The 17251-nt window shown below is 45.5% G+C and overlaps 1 protein-coding gene across 2 annotated transcripts in view; it reads right to left on the minus strand.

Annotated features, from left to right (window-relative positions):
• Positions 1–17251, minus strand: part of DYM (dymeclin) — a 362668-nt gene that overhangs the window by 185650 nt on the left and 159767 nt on the right. For both annotated transcript variants that reach the window (XM_062201648.1, XM_062201646.1), the window contains exons 12-13: positions 14481–14594; positions 13026–13120 (exon numbers count right to left, since the gene is read on the minus strand). In XM_062201648.1, coding sequence (XP_062057632.1) covers positions 13026–13120; positions 14481–14594 — 209 coding nt within the window. The remainder of the gene's footprint in view (positions 1–13025; positions 13121–14480; positions 14595–17251) is intronic.

A 17251-nucleotide genomic window follows, 5' to 3' on the forward strand; every position in this document is an offset into this window, starting at 1 on the left:
CCATTGCTTTCCCAGGTGCATTCGCAGGGAGCTGGATCAGAAGCAGGGCAGCCAGAACTCGAACCGGCACTCTGATGTGGGATGCGGCAACACCAGTGGTAGTTTAACCCGCTGTGCCGTGATGCTAGCCCCAGACTGGATTTTAATATCAGCTTCACCCTATATGAGCTGAAGAGCCACACTAGGAGCCTGAATAAGTGTCACAGCCTCTGAGTCTCATCTATAGAACACAAATTTCCTGCCTCCTAGAGGGTCGCCACCACAGGTAAGGCAGTCTCCACGTAGAAGCAACTGGCATACGAGTGGCCCATGCGCCCTGAACTGGGCAGCAGCCGCGGCCGACAAGCACAGTTTGGAGCGCGACAGTAGCGGTGACTCTTTTCTGCCCACTGGCTGGGGACCGAGCCATAATCAGGTGTCATCCCTTTACCAAATGCAACTCTGAAGGAAGAAACGGTGTCGCAAGCTGCTCCGAAGTAACTCCGAGTCGGGAGGAAAACGAAATAAAGTTGGTGACAAATAGATCTTTGTTGGAGCTAAGTAACGGGACCTCAAAGTTTCCTAATACAAATGTCTTTACATATATTTTGGGTTTTTCAAATTAAAAAGCGGGGGCAGGGGGGAAGCCCACTCACTCACTGGAAGCCTTCTCAATGATCAGGCATTGACTCCAGATAAATTAATAATGTACCAACTCACAGACTCCATCATAAGTCACCTTCTATCCTCGCCGTGATCGACGGTCCTCGCCTCCCCCCCCCCCCTCAACCTGTTTTCCATAGAACTTCTGCTGCAGAGAGCCGGGGGCTGCCTGCTAACACCTCACCTCCAGGAAAACTGCTCATCTCATCAAGTTAAATTATAAAGCAATTCAAATACTCCAGTCATCTGATAACTGCAACACAAATTACAGGTCAGCTTGGCGGGCAGTATCTGCATAAATAATCTTTATGTTAATGGATTTCTCACTTACTTTTACACCTTGGTGTAGGAGTCAAGGTAGATGGAGCAAGCTTTGCAAGTTTTTCTGTAGCAGGCAAAAGGGTATTGACAGAAGTCAAACTATATGTGGTGTTTCTTTTTTTTCTTTTTCTTTCTTTCTTTCTTTCTTTCTTTTTTTTTTTTTTTTTTTTTTTTTTTTTGACAGGCAGAGTGGACAGTGAGAGAGAGAGACACCCCCCAAATGGCTGCTACAGCCGGCACACTGTGCTGATCCGAAGCCAGGAGCCAGGTGCTTCTCCTGGTCTCCCATGTGGGTGCTTGGGCCCAAGGACCTGGGCCATTCTCTACTGCACTCTTGGGCCACAGCAGAGAGCTGGACTGGAAGAGGAGCAACCGGGACAGAATCCGGCACCCCGACAGGGACTAGAACCCAGGGTGCCGGCGCTGCAGGTGGAGGGTTAACCTAGTGAGCCGCGGTGCCGGCCAACCTGGTGTTTCTAAAGGAAGTTTGGGGAAGGTGCAAGAAGCAGCCAGTTGGAGAAAGGAGCTGCCTCCCTTCCTGCCATTGTCAAAGAGGGAAACCACTCATCTTTCAAGACACACGTCAAGCGCCGACTCACTGGGAAGGCCTGAGCGACACTCAGGTGTGCTGCCTGCTTCCGTGTCCCACCTCATCGGAACACTGCCCACGGGGCTCCAGCTGCTGCTGCTGCGCTTGGAGCTCTCTGCAGGCAGTGCAGGAGGCTACCACATGACTCTCCAGTGCCTGAAGACTACACGGCAGACGTACACAAAGTATCTGATAGATGATTAAATGATACCTAACAATATACTCCGGCTAGAAAGAAATCACAATTATGTTATGAAATACCCCGTGACGAAAACTTTATGAGAACCTGTTACTCTGGTTTCCCAGAGAGCGTACTTAGAATCTCGGTGATTTATCTAAGAGCGAGTCTAAATGGACACGTGTATGAAGGCCTCTGATGATCTACTAAGCACTTCTCACTAAGGTGCCATTATGATGCTCACACTAGGCAGTAAGTGACAAGGTTTGTACACTTCTGAATTTCCAGGACTAAAGGGTTCATGAAAGTTGACAAGTAAAAATGCACAAATGCTCTCGCACTTTAATACGACCTCCATGTTTCACTAACGAAGGTAAGAACACAGGCACATTTTAGATAGGAAAACATCACCAACAAGGTTTTATACAAAGCACTTGGCTATAATTCTGTCTATAATTCTGCACTTGGCAATGAAAGACATAACAATATTGTGGATGGAGTACAAATGTAGTTATCCCAGCGCTGTGGCTTTCTCTAGACTTTTTTAGTGTCTTCATTGTGAAATGGGAATAGTCATACCCATATATTGGATAACACAAATAACATCCGGTAGAGTGCCCAATATGCAGTGTGTGTAACCAGCTATGTGAAATAAAAGACAGTCAATATGGCACGCTGGCCAGAAGATTAAGCCATTTATCTTAGCCCAATTAAGGTATCAGAACTTCATTATTGTGCAAATACCTACTGGGTGATCACAAAAAGCTTCTGTATCCTCTCCCAGGGAAGTTTGTTTTCCTTGGAGAATCACTGTGTGACTGCTATTCAGCAGATACATTCTCCACAGCAGCCCTGGGGGACAGGGTGTATTAAACAAATAAACAACCACTAAGTGCTTAGAAAACTCAGTGTTTATGAAGGGAAGTACCCACCTACCATTTTAGAGCTGCTTCTCTCAACTCTGTCCTCCTCTCTCTGCGAAGCAGTACTCCCTCCTCCCTTGCTTATCCTGTCCCTGGCACCGTGATTCAGTGTTTACCCTACCCTGGACACATCAGTCATTTTAAGCCTCTTTACCTTTCTGCTTACTTTCACTTGTCTTTTTTTTAAGATTTTATTTATTTATTTGAGAGGTAGAGTTACAGACAGTGAGAGAGAGAAAGGGCTTCCATCAGCTGTTCACTCCCCAGTTGTCTGTGATGGCTGGAATTGAGCTGATCCGAAGCCAGGATCAAGGGTCTCCCACACAGGTGCAGGGGCCCAAGCACTTGGGCCATCTTCTACTGCTTTCCCAGGCCACAGCAGAGCTGGATCGGAAGTGGAGCAGTTGGGCCTAGAACCTGCTGCACCCGTGTGGGATGTCGGCGCTGCAGGTGGAGGATTAACCTACCGCGCCCCAGCACCGGCCCCACTTGTCTTGTTAACACAACATGTTTCTCTGTCTTGGAAAAGGTGCTTCCTACAAAGGCCATGAAACATGTAATCACGAAGAAGGAACGTGCTTCAAGCTCCTTCATTTAGCTGCCCTCAGCACTTTGTAACATATCAGATCCCACAATTATGGGAGCACACACCTCTTCTCTTGTTCTGGGAAGAAAATGAGGCTAGGAGCTGGATGACTTGCTATCTACATCTGCTTCTACACTAGAGTCAGATGGACACATCACAGAATAACTCTAGGGGTCAATAGGTCCCCATGTAAAATATGCAAATTTGCCTTGGCTGAGTTTTAAAGCTTCTTCTAAATCTGTAATTATATGAGACCATAAAATTTTACAAAAATATTTTCCCTAATGTAATAAATTACAGTGACAGTATTCTACCAAAAGCATTCAGTTCTGGTAAAGCCACCCAGCAACAAGGCTTGAGGGGCTGTGTTAATGACACTGACACCTGAGCTGGAGACTCATTCTGACACACGTGCAAAGCAAAGACTTATGAGGCTGTTCAGCCCCTTCTTCTAAGATCTCCAAACCCAACACATGAGCAACCGAGAAATGGAACTGAGAGCACCATCAACTAATTACCCTACTGACACAGCAACAAGCTTTTCCGGCTGGCACTAGAAATCCATAACGAGGTACAGATTGTGGGAGACGCTTCTCCACAGGTCTCTCCTATTCCTGTATGTGTTAACAGCAGAAGCATCAGCAGCCTTGTGTTCTGGACTCTCTGTTTATGGATGGTTGCAGACTGAACAGACGTGGAAGACAGAGACAACACCTCTCTCTATAGTAGACAGCAGGTTGGTGTCTTCCTCCAAAACAACAGTTAGGCAGGTTTGCTTAAAATCTATCACAAAAGATAAAAGTTGGGGCCGGCACTGTGGCATAGTAGGTCATGCCTCTGCTTGTCGCGCTGGCATCCCATATAGGCACTGGTTCAAGTCCCAGCTACTCCACTTTCAATCCAGTTTCCTGCTGGTGGCCTGGGAAAGTGGTGGATGGCCTGAGTGCTTGGGCCCCTGCACCTAAATGGGGGTACTGGAAGAAGCTCCTGGCTCCTGGCTTCGGATCAGCCCAGCTCCAACCTATGCAGCCATTTGGGGAGTGAACCAGTAGATGTGAGACCTTTCTCTCTGTCTCTCCCTCTCTCTGTCTATAACTCTGCCTTTGAAATAAATATTAGTTATTAAAAAAAGGTAAGAGTTTCCTAAGCTTAAAGTTCCTCTCCTATAATGCAACCTACTGTACTTGCCAATGTCATCTGGCCCTGGTGGTGTCATCCTGTGAACATGGGGCACCACACAGGAGAATGATGATACTCTGGCTCCTGCTATTGCTGTGAATAATAATTTGTAAAATGTATATAAAATTTTAAAAAGTAATCAGCTGTCTGTGTCTTTTCCCCAAGAAGACTGAATCTTCTAGGAAGCATCTATAAAACCATAGTGGGTTAACTTGTTAGCATCTAGATTCTTCACAGTAGTACACAGGATCAGAGGCTTAATTTGTGTCTAAGTTACCTCTACAATGTGATGGTGACATTCTATAAAGTGCTCTGCAAGTTATTTTAATGTTTAATTTCCCACATGGCAATTTTGTCCACAAAGGTCTTGTAAGAAATCAAAATTCTGATAAATGTATGATATGCTTCTTAAAAAGCTGACATTTTGAATGTGCCAGCAGTCTAAACCGAAATTAAATCAATTATGAAGTTTTCATATGTCCCATCAAGTCTGCCAAGATACCCTGTTGTATAATACCAGCAATCCTCTGAATAGTTAGAAATTTTCAATCGAAAACTTAGAAATTTTCAGCTGGGAGCTGTCTAAATGCTCTCAGTTTTAAGTTGTTAAGATAGAGCTAAACTAAAAAGCAAACCACGCCAGACATCCCTGAAAAACTTAGCTGCCTTCAAAGCACCACTGGCTATAGGAAGTGCAGGAAGCCAGAAATTTAAGGCAAACATTCCTCCTTCCTTTCTGTCTAATGCTATGCCAAGATTAAACAAGGATCAGCAAAGACCAAAGCAATGGCAAAACTGTGACCTTTTTAATAGGTAGGCCTTGGGCAAGAACAAGTTAATTCTGTCTTTTTAAAAATGAAATCACACTTTTCAAAAATATACTGAAAGGCCATTCATCAGACCCCCTACCAATCTAAAATAAAACACATGATTATTAAAAATATCTATGGACATTCAATGAGATCATCATTTTTCTCCCTTTAGAGATACACAGGCAGTCAGATGATCTCTTGGGCAAAGAATCAGAATCTAGGAATTTTAACAGAGACCAGAAAATTCTTGCATAGGGCTGCTTTCCAGATTTTTAGATTCAAAATATTCCAAAAATGTTATAATACTATCACAGAGAAAAGAGAGAGGCAAAAGATTTTATAAACCATTATTAACTCTCACAACACTCACAAGAAGTAAATACAGAAGTCAAATAACCAAGATTTTGGAAAGAGAACTCAACTATTTGTTATAACTCTTAATATCAGATAATTCTGTTCCTAAAGAAACAACTCCCTAACTACAATGATAAAAGATAATATAAGGTTAAAACTAAGAATTTTTAGGAATAAAACCAAACATAACTAACACGTAATTTCTAGATGGAACAAATGGCAGGAGTCTCAAATGAAAATGTAAGAGATCTCCATTTAAAGAGGATTTCAGCAGTGGTGGGCATACAGGAGAAGCGCAATAAGTATTTATTGAACTAAAAATAGCACAATGTTAAAGATTAGACAGAGGTATACAAGAGAGACACAGATCTCGTCCTCTTTCCCATGTTGACTTCCCAGGATGACTTGCTCATACCGTGCACAGGAATACCTGAACACGGGCTCAAGGAGCTTCCATACATTTCTAAAGCCTGTCCTGTACTGCCTCTGTAACCAGGGTACTCAGCTCTCTTGGGTGGAGGCTGCAATGAGGAGTGGGGAGCAGCCACGGAACAACCAAGGCCTGGTTGGCCTCATCTGGTCATAGAGCACCATCTGCCTGAGACAACGCTCAGGAGTTTGAATACATCGTCCCGGCAGGTGAGAGCCCCCCGGGAGGGACGTTCCACCAGCCTGGTTGTGGCAGTACGCGCAATGGTGCCCAGCCTCTTTCCAGCTGTGTAGAGCCAATACCCTCAGCCGCACAGCCTCCAGACTTGTTCTAGTCTTACACGTTAACAGAAGACAGACGGCTACTGAGATATTGAAAGTGACAGGTATGACTGTATCATTAAACAGACTATGTTTTACAAATGAGACAGTATTCCTAAAATAACCAAGAGAAACGACCAGATGTCATGTTGCCATGTAATGTATTTGAATTTTTATGTGTGTGTAATCAAATTTACCCTACAACCAACAAGCCGATATATTTATTAATATTCCTTTGGGGGCAGGCATTTGGGGCAGCAGCTAAGTCGCCGCTCAGGGCATCCACATCCCATATCTCAGAGTTTCTCACACAAGCTCTGCTAGATTCCAACTTCCTGTCAGTGCACACCCCAAGAGGCAGCAGATGACAGCTCAAGTACTTGCGCCCCTGCCACCCATGTGGGAGACCTGGATTGAGTTCCTAGCTCCTGGCTTTGGCCTGGCCTGGCCCTGGATGTTGTAAGGGCATGTGGGGGTGAGCCAGCCGATGAGAGACGTCTGTGTCTCTTCCTTTCTGCCTTTCAAATAAAAATGAAAATAAAATTTTTGAAAGTATGACCTCATGTAGGTCTTCAGTTTAATGTATGGTTTGACTCAGAAAAAAAAATCAACTCATGAAAACTTAATTCAATGTGGACAGAAGTGAAGAAACTTGATGGGGTAAGTTCATACTACAGAGTATTAACAACAAATTGTCTATCTTTCTTCGACTCCATGGGAATGAAAACTCTGAAAGGCCTATGTGAGCATGTGCCAAAATTCAGGAGCTAACTGCCCCGAGTTCAATAAGCAATTTACGTTTTTGTAGTCTTCCCCAAAATGCTGGGTGACTAAAAGGTGTAGTGTTCATGTCGAGAGCAGGAAGAGGCACCTTACGGAAAAGGCCAGCCTGTGACCAGAGAGAGGCGGCACAGCAGGAAGCATGGTTAGAGTTCACTGCTAAGAGCTGTTAACCACGAGAAAAGGCTAAAGTAGAAAGCATGGACTTAAGAATTTTTAATTTTTTAAATTAATGATCAGACTGAACTAAACAACTGCACTACTCTTATAAAATAGTTTTAATTAAAACCTATCCCATGTTTGAACATCAATTCATTTTCACGAAGGTTGCGAAGCTAGAAACCTTTCGATAATGTCTTACACTAAAGCATCACATGGACATCACCAACACTGCCAACTTCACCAGCCTCCAGCAGCAGCAGGCATCCATAAAATGCAAGCAGAGACGGGTCACCTGACGTGAAGGCTCAGGATGGCAGGTGCCAGAACCAAGCTTGAACTCCCAGATGCCGCCCGCCTTCCAGGAATCAGTCACTAAGGAATTACCAGAAGTCTGTTTAGTGTGTCTACTGAGAGCTATTCTCTGTAAAGTAACACAAAGAAATATAAGACAAACCTTTTACCCCAGTAAACATTCACCTTCCCCTGCTTAAGCAAAAAGACTCGCAACTTCGGGCCGCAGCGCATGTCCTAGGGACCTACGCCCAGCAGATCAAGACTGAGGTTCTGTTTCTCCCACGCCCAGTGCTGAGAGAAGCTGGGGAGCCCCAGCCTTTCTGCATTTCAAATAAAAATGAAAATATTTTTTAAAGAATATTCTCATTTAGGGTTTCAATTTAATGTATGGTTTGACTCAGAACAAAGAAAAACTTAATTCAATGCAGACAGAAGTGCAGAAACTTGATGGGTACGTTAATATTACAGAGTATTACAAACTGTCTGTCACACAGCTCTGTCCTCCCCGGGTCTGGCACACCAGGGTCAGAAACTGACGTCGACCCATGGGCTGCAGGAAGAGGGAACAGCACCCATCGGGTTCTTTGCTTTTGAAATCAGAGCGGGGAGATGTCAAGCGACTGTGCCAGCAGCAGCTGGGTCCAAAGCAACAAGGTCCAGGCACCGAGGCGCGTCTGCGAAAGCAGGGGAGCGTGACAAGCTGAGGAGGACACTGCCGGCTCACGGGGAAGCAAGCAGAATTAGCGGGGCAAGAGGGTGGTCGTGAAAGAAAGGCCTACAGAAAGAGCAGGCACGGGCCGGCGCTGTGGCGGAGCAGGTAAAGCCACTGCCTGCAGCGCCGGCATCCCATGGGTGCGCTGTTTAGAGTCCCAGCTGTTGCACTTCCGATCCAGCTCCCTGCTAATGCGCCTGGGAAAGCAGCGGAGGATGGCCCAAGTCCTTGTGCCCCAGCCGCCCACACGGGAAACCTGGAAGAAGCTCTTGGCTCCCGACTTGGGCCTGGCCCAGCCCTGGTCATTGCAGCCAGCTGGGAAGTGAACCAGCAGACAGATCTCTCTCTCTCTTTCTGTAACTCTGCCTTTCAAATAAATAAATAAATAAATAGGAAGGAAGGAAGGAAGGAGGGAGGGAGGGAGGGAGGCAGGGGTTGGGGGGAGGGGAAGGGAGGGGAGGGGAGGGGAGGGAGTGAATGAAAGAAAGATTAAGCAGGCAACCCCAGGCCTTGCTTCTCCCTTTTCCTGGTTCTGGACGCCATTCATCCAGATGATGGGGGAGTGGCTGTGAAACAGCAGGGAAGGGTACTGAATCGGTCAGGCTCACATCTGTCACATAGAAATCGGAGGTTCAGCACAGAGGGGAGGACCGGCCGCGTGGCTCCGAGGCAGGCTTTCTCGGGGTCACCACTGCTGACACTTGGGGCCGGGGGAGTCTCTGCGCTGGGGGCTGTGCTGGGCACTGCAGGGAGTTTAGCAGCATGTCCACATCGCTGCTCTCTTCCCACTAGAGGTCAGCAGCCACCTCCTCTCCAGTGGCAACCACAACAAACAACTCCAAATATTGTCCAGTGTCCCCACCCCAGCATTTTAACCTGCTGGCCAAGGAAGCAATACAATCAGATTTGCTTTTCAAAAGGATGGGGCAGTGTGGAGGGCGAAAAGGGAGGCGCAAAGACCAGGCCACCCGTGACATAGTCTGGGTGAAGATGGCGAATGTGGGCCCTGAGGCAGCAGCAATGGGTTCAGGAGAGAGGGGACAAATTACTGTGACAGAATCAGACAGAAGTCAGCACCCAAAAAGACAGAGAATTTGCAGTGAAGGGAGAAATGTCATAGAGTTACTCGCAGGTTTCCAGCTTGACAATTAGGGGGCCACTGGTAGCGGCCATTGCCCAGGCTAGGCCATGGAAGAGCATCCTTAAAGATGAGTTCTGTGCGGTAGCCAGCACTGGCGTCCAGTCGAGTTGGTGCTGGGCCACCTAATGTGTGGTGCGTGTTATGTGCCAGGCCCGAACAGGTACAGCTCCCCTGATGCTCACCCTGATCCTCTGAGATAACGACTGCTGAGGGGAGACTGCTGCACAGAGACGCTACGTAAGTTCTCAAGACCACCCAGCCGGTAAGTGTGGGAGCTGGGCTCCAGAGTGCGCTCCTACCCACTGCGTCACACCTTTTGCTAGTACATGAAGGAGGATAGGGTCCTAAATTTACATTTGAGTGGTTTTTGGTACACGGATGGGGAGTAAACAAAGCCATAGGCCTAGGTGGGGGGGGGGGGGGGGCAGGAAATCTGCTCAGCGAACGGTAAAGGCCAGAGAAAGGAGCTGGGAGGCAGCAGGGGAAGTGAACAGCTGCATCGGCATCACAGTCCTTTGCAGCCTGTGCTGTATCAAATATTCTTCAACTGAATTAAAATCCCATAATCGTAAATAATACACTTAGAGCATACCCACAAGACTCAACCCCTGTGTCTGTAATTCTTCGAGGACATCAAGAGTGTGGAGAAGACACATTGTCATTAAGTCTGAAGAAAAGCCTGGGTACCACAAGACATCATTCCTTATCCTATGGCCAGATAAAAAGAAACCAATCTTTCATCGGGAGGAAGCACGTCACCGTGTTGCATGTCCTTGAGGAGCACATGGCACAGTGGCTCTTCTGAGTTTAGCAACTGACAGGTCTAAGGCTGTGCAATCTTGTCTTAAAAGGAGATTTAGCAGACAGGTGTATGAAAACTGGTTCCTCCTCACTGGAAGGAGTCCCTGGAGCACCTGCTGAATCTGCCGAACGACTCGTCCGGGGGTCTCCGCAGGCTTTGTCGCGCATGCCTCTTCGCAGGGACAATTCTACACCCTGACACGAACGGCAGAAAATGAGTTCCCTCATGAGGAAGAAAAGCTGGGACCCCACTTGCAGCTCAAGACAAGTGTTTTTTCACAAAATAAGTTGATTTCTGGGCCCAAACTCAAAGCGCTCTCCGACCTTCAATGTGAGTATAACTCTTGTGGGGCTCTTGTTCAAGAGAAGATTTGGAGCCAGTAGGTTCAAAGCTGAGCTGTCACTCCACATGTCTAACAAGCCCCCTCCTGGATGACACAGATGCTCCGGGCTACTCAAATGCGGTCCCTGGACAAGAGACACTGGCAGCACTCAGGGTGACAAACAGAACACACTAACATCATCCGCCTAAACACATCACTCTGGGAACTTTCCTTAAATTCCTTCCTTTAAAATTCATGCACAGCCCCTTCATTCACAATTTATTTTTGCCATTAATAAAAGATCAGGCTTTCTTTTTTCTCTATTCTTCCCATTATCCTAAGCTGCATGTCTAATATTTAAACTCCGCCACCACAAGACTTCAGCTGGCTCTTGCTGGTCTCTTGCCTGTCATTCCAATACAGATGCCAATCAAATGGGCTGGTGATGTTCCACACAGGAGCCGTCCTCTCACCACAGGTTCTCTTGCTGTTGTGACTGCTGGCGTGGGTGCTTTCCCTAGCTGGCCAGTCTCTAACCCATCCCTCTCCAAGTCACTTTGCCTCATCTCTCTGAGAGGGGAACTCGCCATACTCTGAACCAACCACTCCTCCCTCACAACACTTTTACTTTCGTTAGAATATTTACCACAGTCTGCTCTAGATCGGTGATGTGGGAGTAATCTAAATTCTCCAATCACAAGTTGAAATTCTGTTTCTTATTTAATGATTGGTTGGTTTTCTACTTCTGCCATCACAGACAGAAAATTAGGAATAGTGCTTTCTGTGCATTTTTCCCAACTCTTACATCTGAAAGATTTTTATTTAAACTTTCTTTATACATTTCATCAGGACTCAAATTCTGAACCAATTCACTTGGCATTTCCATTCAACAAGCCAACTGTCCATTTGTCAGTTGAGGAAAATGATCTTCCAATGAAATCTTCATGAAACCACTCTAAGGCTACACAGACACACACAGAACGCTAGCACAGCAGCCCAGAAATCACTGACTCTGCCGGCTGCGGTGAGACACGGGCAGCAAGGTTAGCTTTGGGGATGGAAAAGCTCTTCGGTACACTTGGAAGACTCTACAGTATGAGGTGACTGCTATGTTCAGTTTTCAGTCATCAAGCTTGTCTGTGTCCAGATTCAGCCAACGGGACAACCTCTCAAGCACAAATCCAAAAATGAATGCAAAAGACCAGACAGAACTTAAATGGTTAGTCACTGCAAAATATTCTCTACTAAATTCTGAAGATAAATAAGTCAATTTTTGGTAACGTTTTAAAATGAACCGAAGTCAATCAATGTCTAGCCAATGGGCAGAATGAGAGATCAGGGCTTTAAAAGGAGATGTGGAGCAGTGATGGCCCTCGGTAACTGGGGAACAAGAACAGTTGGTCAAAACTGCACTGCCCAAAAAGCAAGAATTAAAGCAATATGACCTCACTGTCTCATGTAAGAAATATTCTCATTGCAAGCTGCTAGGACAATATCAAGCACTCTACTGAAAGACAAAGCATACTCACATAGGTCAAAAAATTCCTGCAAATGAAATTCTTTCACGGTCAGTTAATCAGCTGCCCTGTCACATCTTTCTTTGACAAATGGTAGGGGAAGAGACAGCGGTTTCTGGTGATGGTGGCTGCAGCACACAGAATAATGGCTCCCTTGAAAATGTCTACCTCCTAATTCCCTGAACTTGGAAACATTACATGGCAAGAGGAGTTTGCAGTCATGACTCTGTTAAGGATCTAGAAATGGAGAGATCATCCTGGATGAGTCAGGGGGGACCCAGGCAATAGCAAGGGTTCCCCAAGTGGAACAGGAGGTCAGAGTGATGAGGACTCAACAGTCTCTTGTTGCTGGCTTTGAAAATGGAAGAAGGGACAATGAGCTAAGGGAGGAGGCGGCCTCTCGTAGCAGGAAAGGCCAGGGAACACATCCTCCTCTGGGGTCTCCAGAAAGGAACAGAGCCCTGCTGACATCTGAGTTCAGCTCAGGTAGACTCACCTCGAACTGTTAACTGAAAGAAAACAGATTTGTATTGTTTTAAGCCACCGCTTTGTAGCCATTTGTTCCAGCAGTGGAAGGAAACTAATACAAGTGTAAACTGCTATGGAAAGAACTCCCTCCTACAAAGCTAACTCCTTACAAATGCAGGCTGATGCTCATTCAGCAAAGGCATCAAGATTTAGCTCGCATTCCTAAGAAAGACACTTGCTCCTCTGTAAAAAGCAAACACAACACAACTAGATGTGATCAAAATAGTAAACGCAAATTCAATGAACTTTGATGAAAATGTTAGGCTACAAAACGAAACAAGACATTATCAACCAAATGAGAAGATGATAAAAATTAAGTAGGAAAATCTGGTGTTTCTAGTGGATGGCACCTAAAAAGGGACCGCTCATAGCCTCCCACTCCTTAGGCCAGGCAGGAGGCAGAAAGCAGGCCTGCTCTGGAAGCCGCGTTTACCTGATGATCCTCTGAGCAGCGTACTGGTGGAGAGCTCGGAACTGCGCCGACATGTTTGCCAGTGCTGCCAGACAGTTGGTGTGCAGGTACTTGTCCTGTCAGAAAACAGCACGTGTGAAACAGGCATCAAGTCTCTATGTTTTTCAGGGTTAACTAGAAGCAAATGTGCCCTCAATTGTCCCTGATTCTAAAAAGCCTACGATCTCTTTTCTCTAAATTTCCAAACCTGTAAAGGACTGAAAATTCAAAAGGCTTTCCCAGACTCCTCAGGGAAGCAACACCTGACACAACTAATTGTGATACTACCGATGGTCTTCACTGTTCTCCTCACAGTGAATATTGAAATATTCTCTGCAGAAGCAGTTGTGTTTAATTATCGTGGGTTGCTTCGGACACTTAAAGTAACATACATGCAAGAGGGCTTCAGATAGTTTATTAAAAAATGCACATTATGAAAAAACTGTGCAAAGATTTCAAATTTTTTTGCACCAAATTTATCTTTTGATTCCATTTTTCCATGAACTTTTGGGAGTACTCTCTTATACTATAATTTTCTAAAATTAAAAATTCCCCATCCTAAAACACATCTGGTTCCTAGGGGTGAAATAAAAATACAGGTGTGCAGAAGTGACTGAGCGTCTCCGTGAGCTGCGAAGTCTGTTCATGGCTTTTCTTCCTGATGTATTTCTACTAAAACAATGGAGACTTGCTTGAGGAACTACACTCAGAATCCAGCAGGAATTATCTTACTATTTAAAGTATATTCTCTCTTCTTTCCCATTTGAATTCATACTTTCCTGTGCTCACATCCAATTATTCTTTGTTGTTAGAGCTTTTAAAGGGCCAATCAATGTTAGAAGGGGCTGCAGCTGTGGCACAGAGGGTACAGCTACTGCCTGTGACACCAGCATTCCATTTGAGTGCCAGTTTGTATCCCGGCTGCTCCACTTACGATCCAGCTCCCTGCTAATGACCTGGCAAAAGCAGCAGAAGATGGAAAAAGTACTTGGGCCCTGCCACCCATGTGGGAGACTCAGATGAAGCTCCTGGCTTCAGCCTAGCCCAGCCGTGGCTGCTGCAACCATCTGGGGAATAAACCAGTGGGTGGAAGATATCTCTGTGTCTCTCCTTCTAACTATGACTTTTAAAATAAATAAGTAAACCTTAAGGAAAAATGTGTTAGAAGTCCAGCAAAAATACACGGTAGCTTGCATCTAAATGGCCCACCTTGCCTGGTTTCTGCTCCATGTAAAATATCTTTGATCATACAATCATTAAATATTGAAAGTCAAACGTTATCTTAGGGTCATGTAACACAGTGACTGTACATGCTGATCTGTATTTTTCTACCATATTTAAGAGAATGTTAGCACTCTGAAAGTCAGGATTACTTTCAACTGTGGTGTAAATTGTACTGTATACATAAAGACAGAAAAATAGCTATGGAATACTTACTCTCGTCCTTGTCATGTTGTACTGAATGGTTCTTATCACAACCAGTATCAGGAGACTCCCCAGTGAAATTTCAGTTAAAACCCGTTCTGAATACCAAGTAATATTTTTTAATATCTGTAAGGGGGAAGAAAAGTTTAAGTAAAAAATTATTGCTTTAAGGAGAAAGGAATTATCCCAAGTCCACAATTTTTGACAAGCCAAGGTTTTCCTCCGAAAGTGAGTTAAGCAGTAAGTGAACGTGAATTGTGAGATTTTCAGTTCCAGTAAGCCATCTGTGCTTCTGATGAGTTTACTTCTCCTTTCTTCTTAAATAGAAAAGAAAAAAAAAAAAAAAGTCTGGAAAGAGAGGATACAAATTAGCACACAAAAGGGGATTAGCTCAGACAGATATGGTGCACAGGGTAAAAGTGCCAGAAACCCAGTCAGAGCTCAGCAGCTTAAAACTGAAAATAAGAAGTTAAGTACTACGTGCGGCTGGAAGGGCAAGGAGAGCATCCCCTCCTCCTCCTCCCTTGAGTGCGGATGCTTTCCTGAGGCTGTGGCTAGCTCCCTATGTATCGTACTGCTCAGATGATTTTTTTCCCTATTAAGCCAAGAACTTGCACCATTTCACTTAAAGAACAACTTCACAGCTTCCTCTGGCATATCCAAACTGCCAGCATCGGAGTACCGCGCTCCAGGCTCTGACCTGCCTCCCGCTAGGGCTGAGCTGAGTTCCTGGGTGTCAGTCCAGCCCAACCCTGCCACTGTGAACATATGGGGAGTGAACCAGCCTGTCTCTCTGCCTCTCAAATAAATAAATCTTAGAGTTTGTTTTTTTTTAATGAGATAACAACATATTTCAGATAATTAGGTCCACAGCTACTGACTCCATGTAGAAAAATTTGGTAAAGACATTTTAATTTTACTCATTTTTCTTATTAAATATGGAAAGGCAAGGGATCAAAATAAACAGAACAACAAGAAAACCAGATTCTAGAGAAAAACAAGAGTTTAGACACCTGAATCTGAAACGTGGTAGGCATTAACGAGCATTTCTCCTGCAAACACCCAGGAGTTCTCCTAGTTATTTGTTGAGTGAGTGAGGTTGTTGACTGGGGATTTGGGGATATACATAGTTCTCTCTTGAAGTTAAATATACACCTATCCTAATGACCCAGCAATTGAATTCGAGTTAGGTACCCAAGAGAAAAGAGTACAAATGTCCACCAAAATTCATTCCAAAATATGCACAGAAACTTTTATTTATTTTTTTTTTTTTTGACAGGCAGAGTGGACAGTGAGAGAGAGAGACAGAAAGAAAGGTCTTCCTTTGCTGTTGGTTCACCCTCCAATGGCCGCTGCGGCCAGCACACCGCGCTGATCCGAAGCCGGGAGCCAGGTGCTTCTCCTGGTCTCCCATGCGGGTGCAGGGCCCAAGGACTTGGGCCATCCTCCACTGCCTTCCCCGGGCCATAGCAGAGAGCTGGCCTGGAAGAGGGGCAACCGGGACAGAATCCGGCGCCCCGACCAGGACTAGAACCCGGTGTGCCAGCGCTGCAGGCGGAGGATTAGCCTATTGAGCCGTGGCACTGGCCCAGAAACATTCTTAAAAATAGCACAAAATGAGAAAAAAAGTTCACCAGCACAAGTATGGATAAACATCCAGTGACACAGTCACACAACAGAACAGCATGTAGCAACAAAGAACGAGCTAGTGGTGCACGTGCGGCTGAATCTCAGCAACACTACACTAGGTGAAAGAAGCCAATGGGAGAGAACACGAGAGCACTGTGTCACAAAGGGAACGAGGTGACCACTTTACGATGCAAAGAAAGCACCACGCTGGATACCTTAAATACACAGATTATTTCTTACAGGGAAATGCGTATGTCTTATTCTCTTTCTGCAGTGATCAAGATTCTTTAAATCCTAGTAAAATTGTGGTCACTCTACATAAAAGGTAATAAAAAGGTTTTAATGGAACACTAGAAACTGGAAGAGCCCTCTGAGAACCAATCCACCCAAAGAGGAAAGGCCACAGAGAAAGGGACCACGGGGAGTCAGGAAGCTAAGCAAGCCCTGCCCACACTGCTCGGCGCTGACTCCCACAGATGAGCTCCTCACCAGGGCCAAGCAGCACTGGAAGAAAGCCTGTTATGTGCCATGACAGGATCCCAAGAAGAAAACAAAACGAGTCTGAATATATTTGGAGGGGATTCTCACTTCTGTTGATACACTTGTGGTTGAATTAGTATGTGGTATGTTTAAAAATAAAAAACAAGACACCAGAATTGATATGCTAGATAAATACCAAAATACACAAGAAAGGAAATGCAAGTATCCTGCACCACATAGCTGAACTAAGAATAGGAGCTCAGGGGCTGATATTAAGCAGGTTAAGGCGATGCCTATGATGCCCATGTGAGTGCCAGTTCAAGTCCTGGCTGCTCTACTTCTGATCCAGCTTCCTGCTAATGTGCCTGGGAAGACAGCAGAGGAAGGCCCAAGTGCGTGGGCACCTGCACCCTATGTGGGAGAACCTAAGGGAGTTCAGGCTTCTGGCTTCAATCTGGCCCAGACTCGGCCACTGCAGCCATTTTAGGAGTGAGCCAGTAGAAGGGAGACCTCTCTCTCTCTCTCTGCTTCTCCCTCTTTCTCTGTAACTGTGCCTTTCCAATAAACAATTAAAAAAAAAAAAAAGTGGCCGGCGCCGCGGCTCACTAGGCTAATCCTCCGCCTTGCGGCGCCGGCACACCGGGTTCTAGTCCCGGTCGGGGCACCGGAGTCTG

This window comes from Lepus europaeus, chromosome 9 (assembly GCF_033115175.1).
Source record: "Lepus europaeus isolate LE1 chromosome 9, mLepTim1.pri, whole genome shotgun sequence".
NCBI classification, from domain to species: domain Eukaryota; kingdom Metazoa; phylum Chordata; class Mammalia; order Lagomorpha; family Leporidae; genus Lepus; species Lepus europaeus.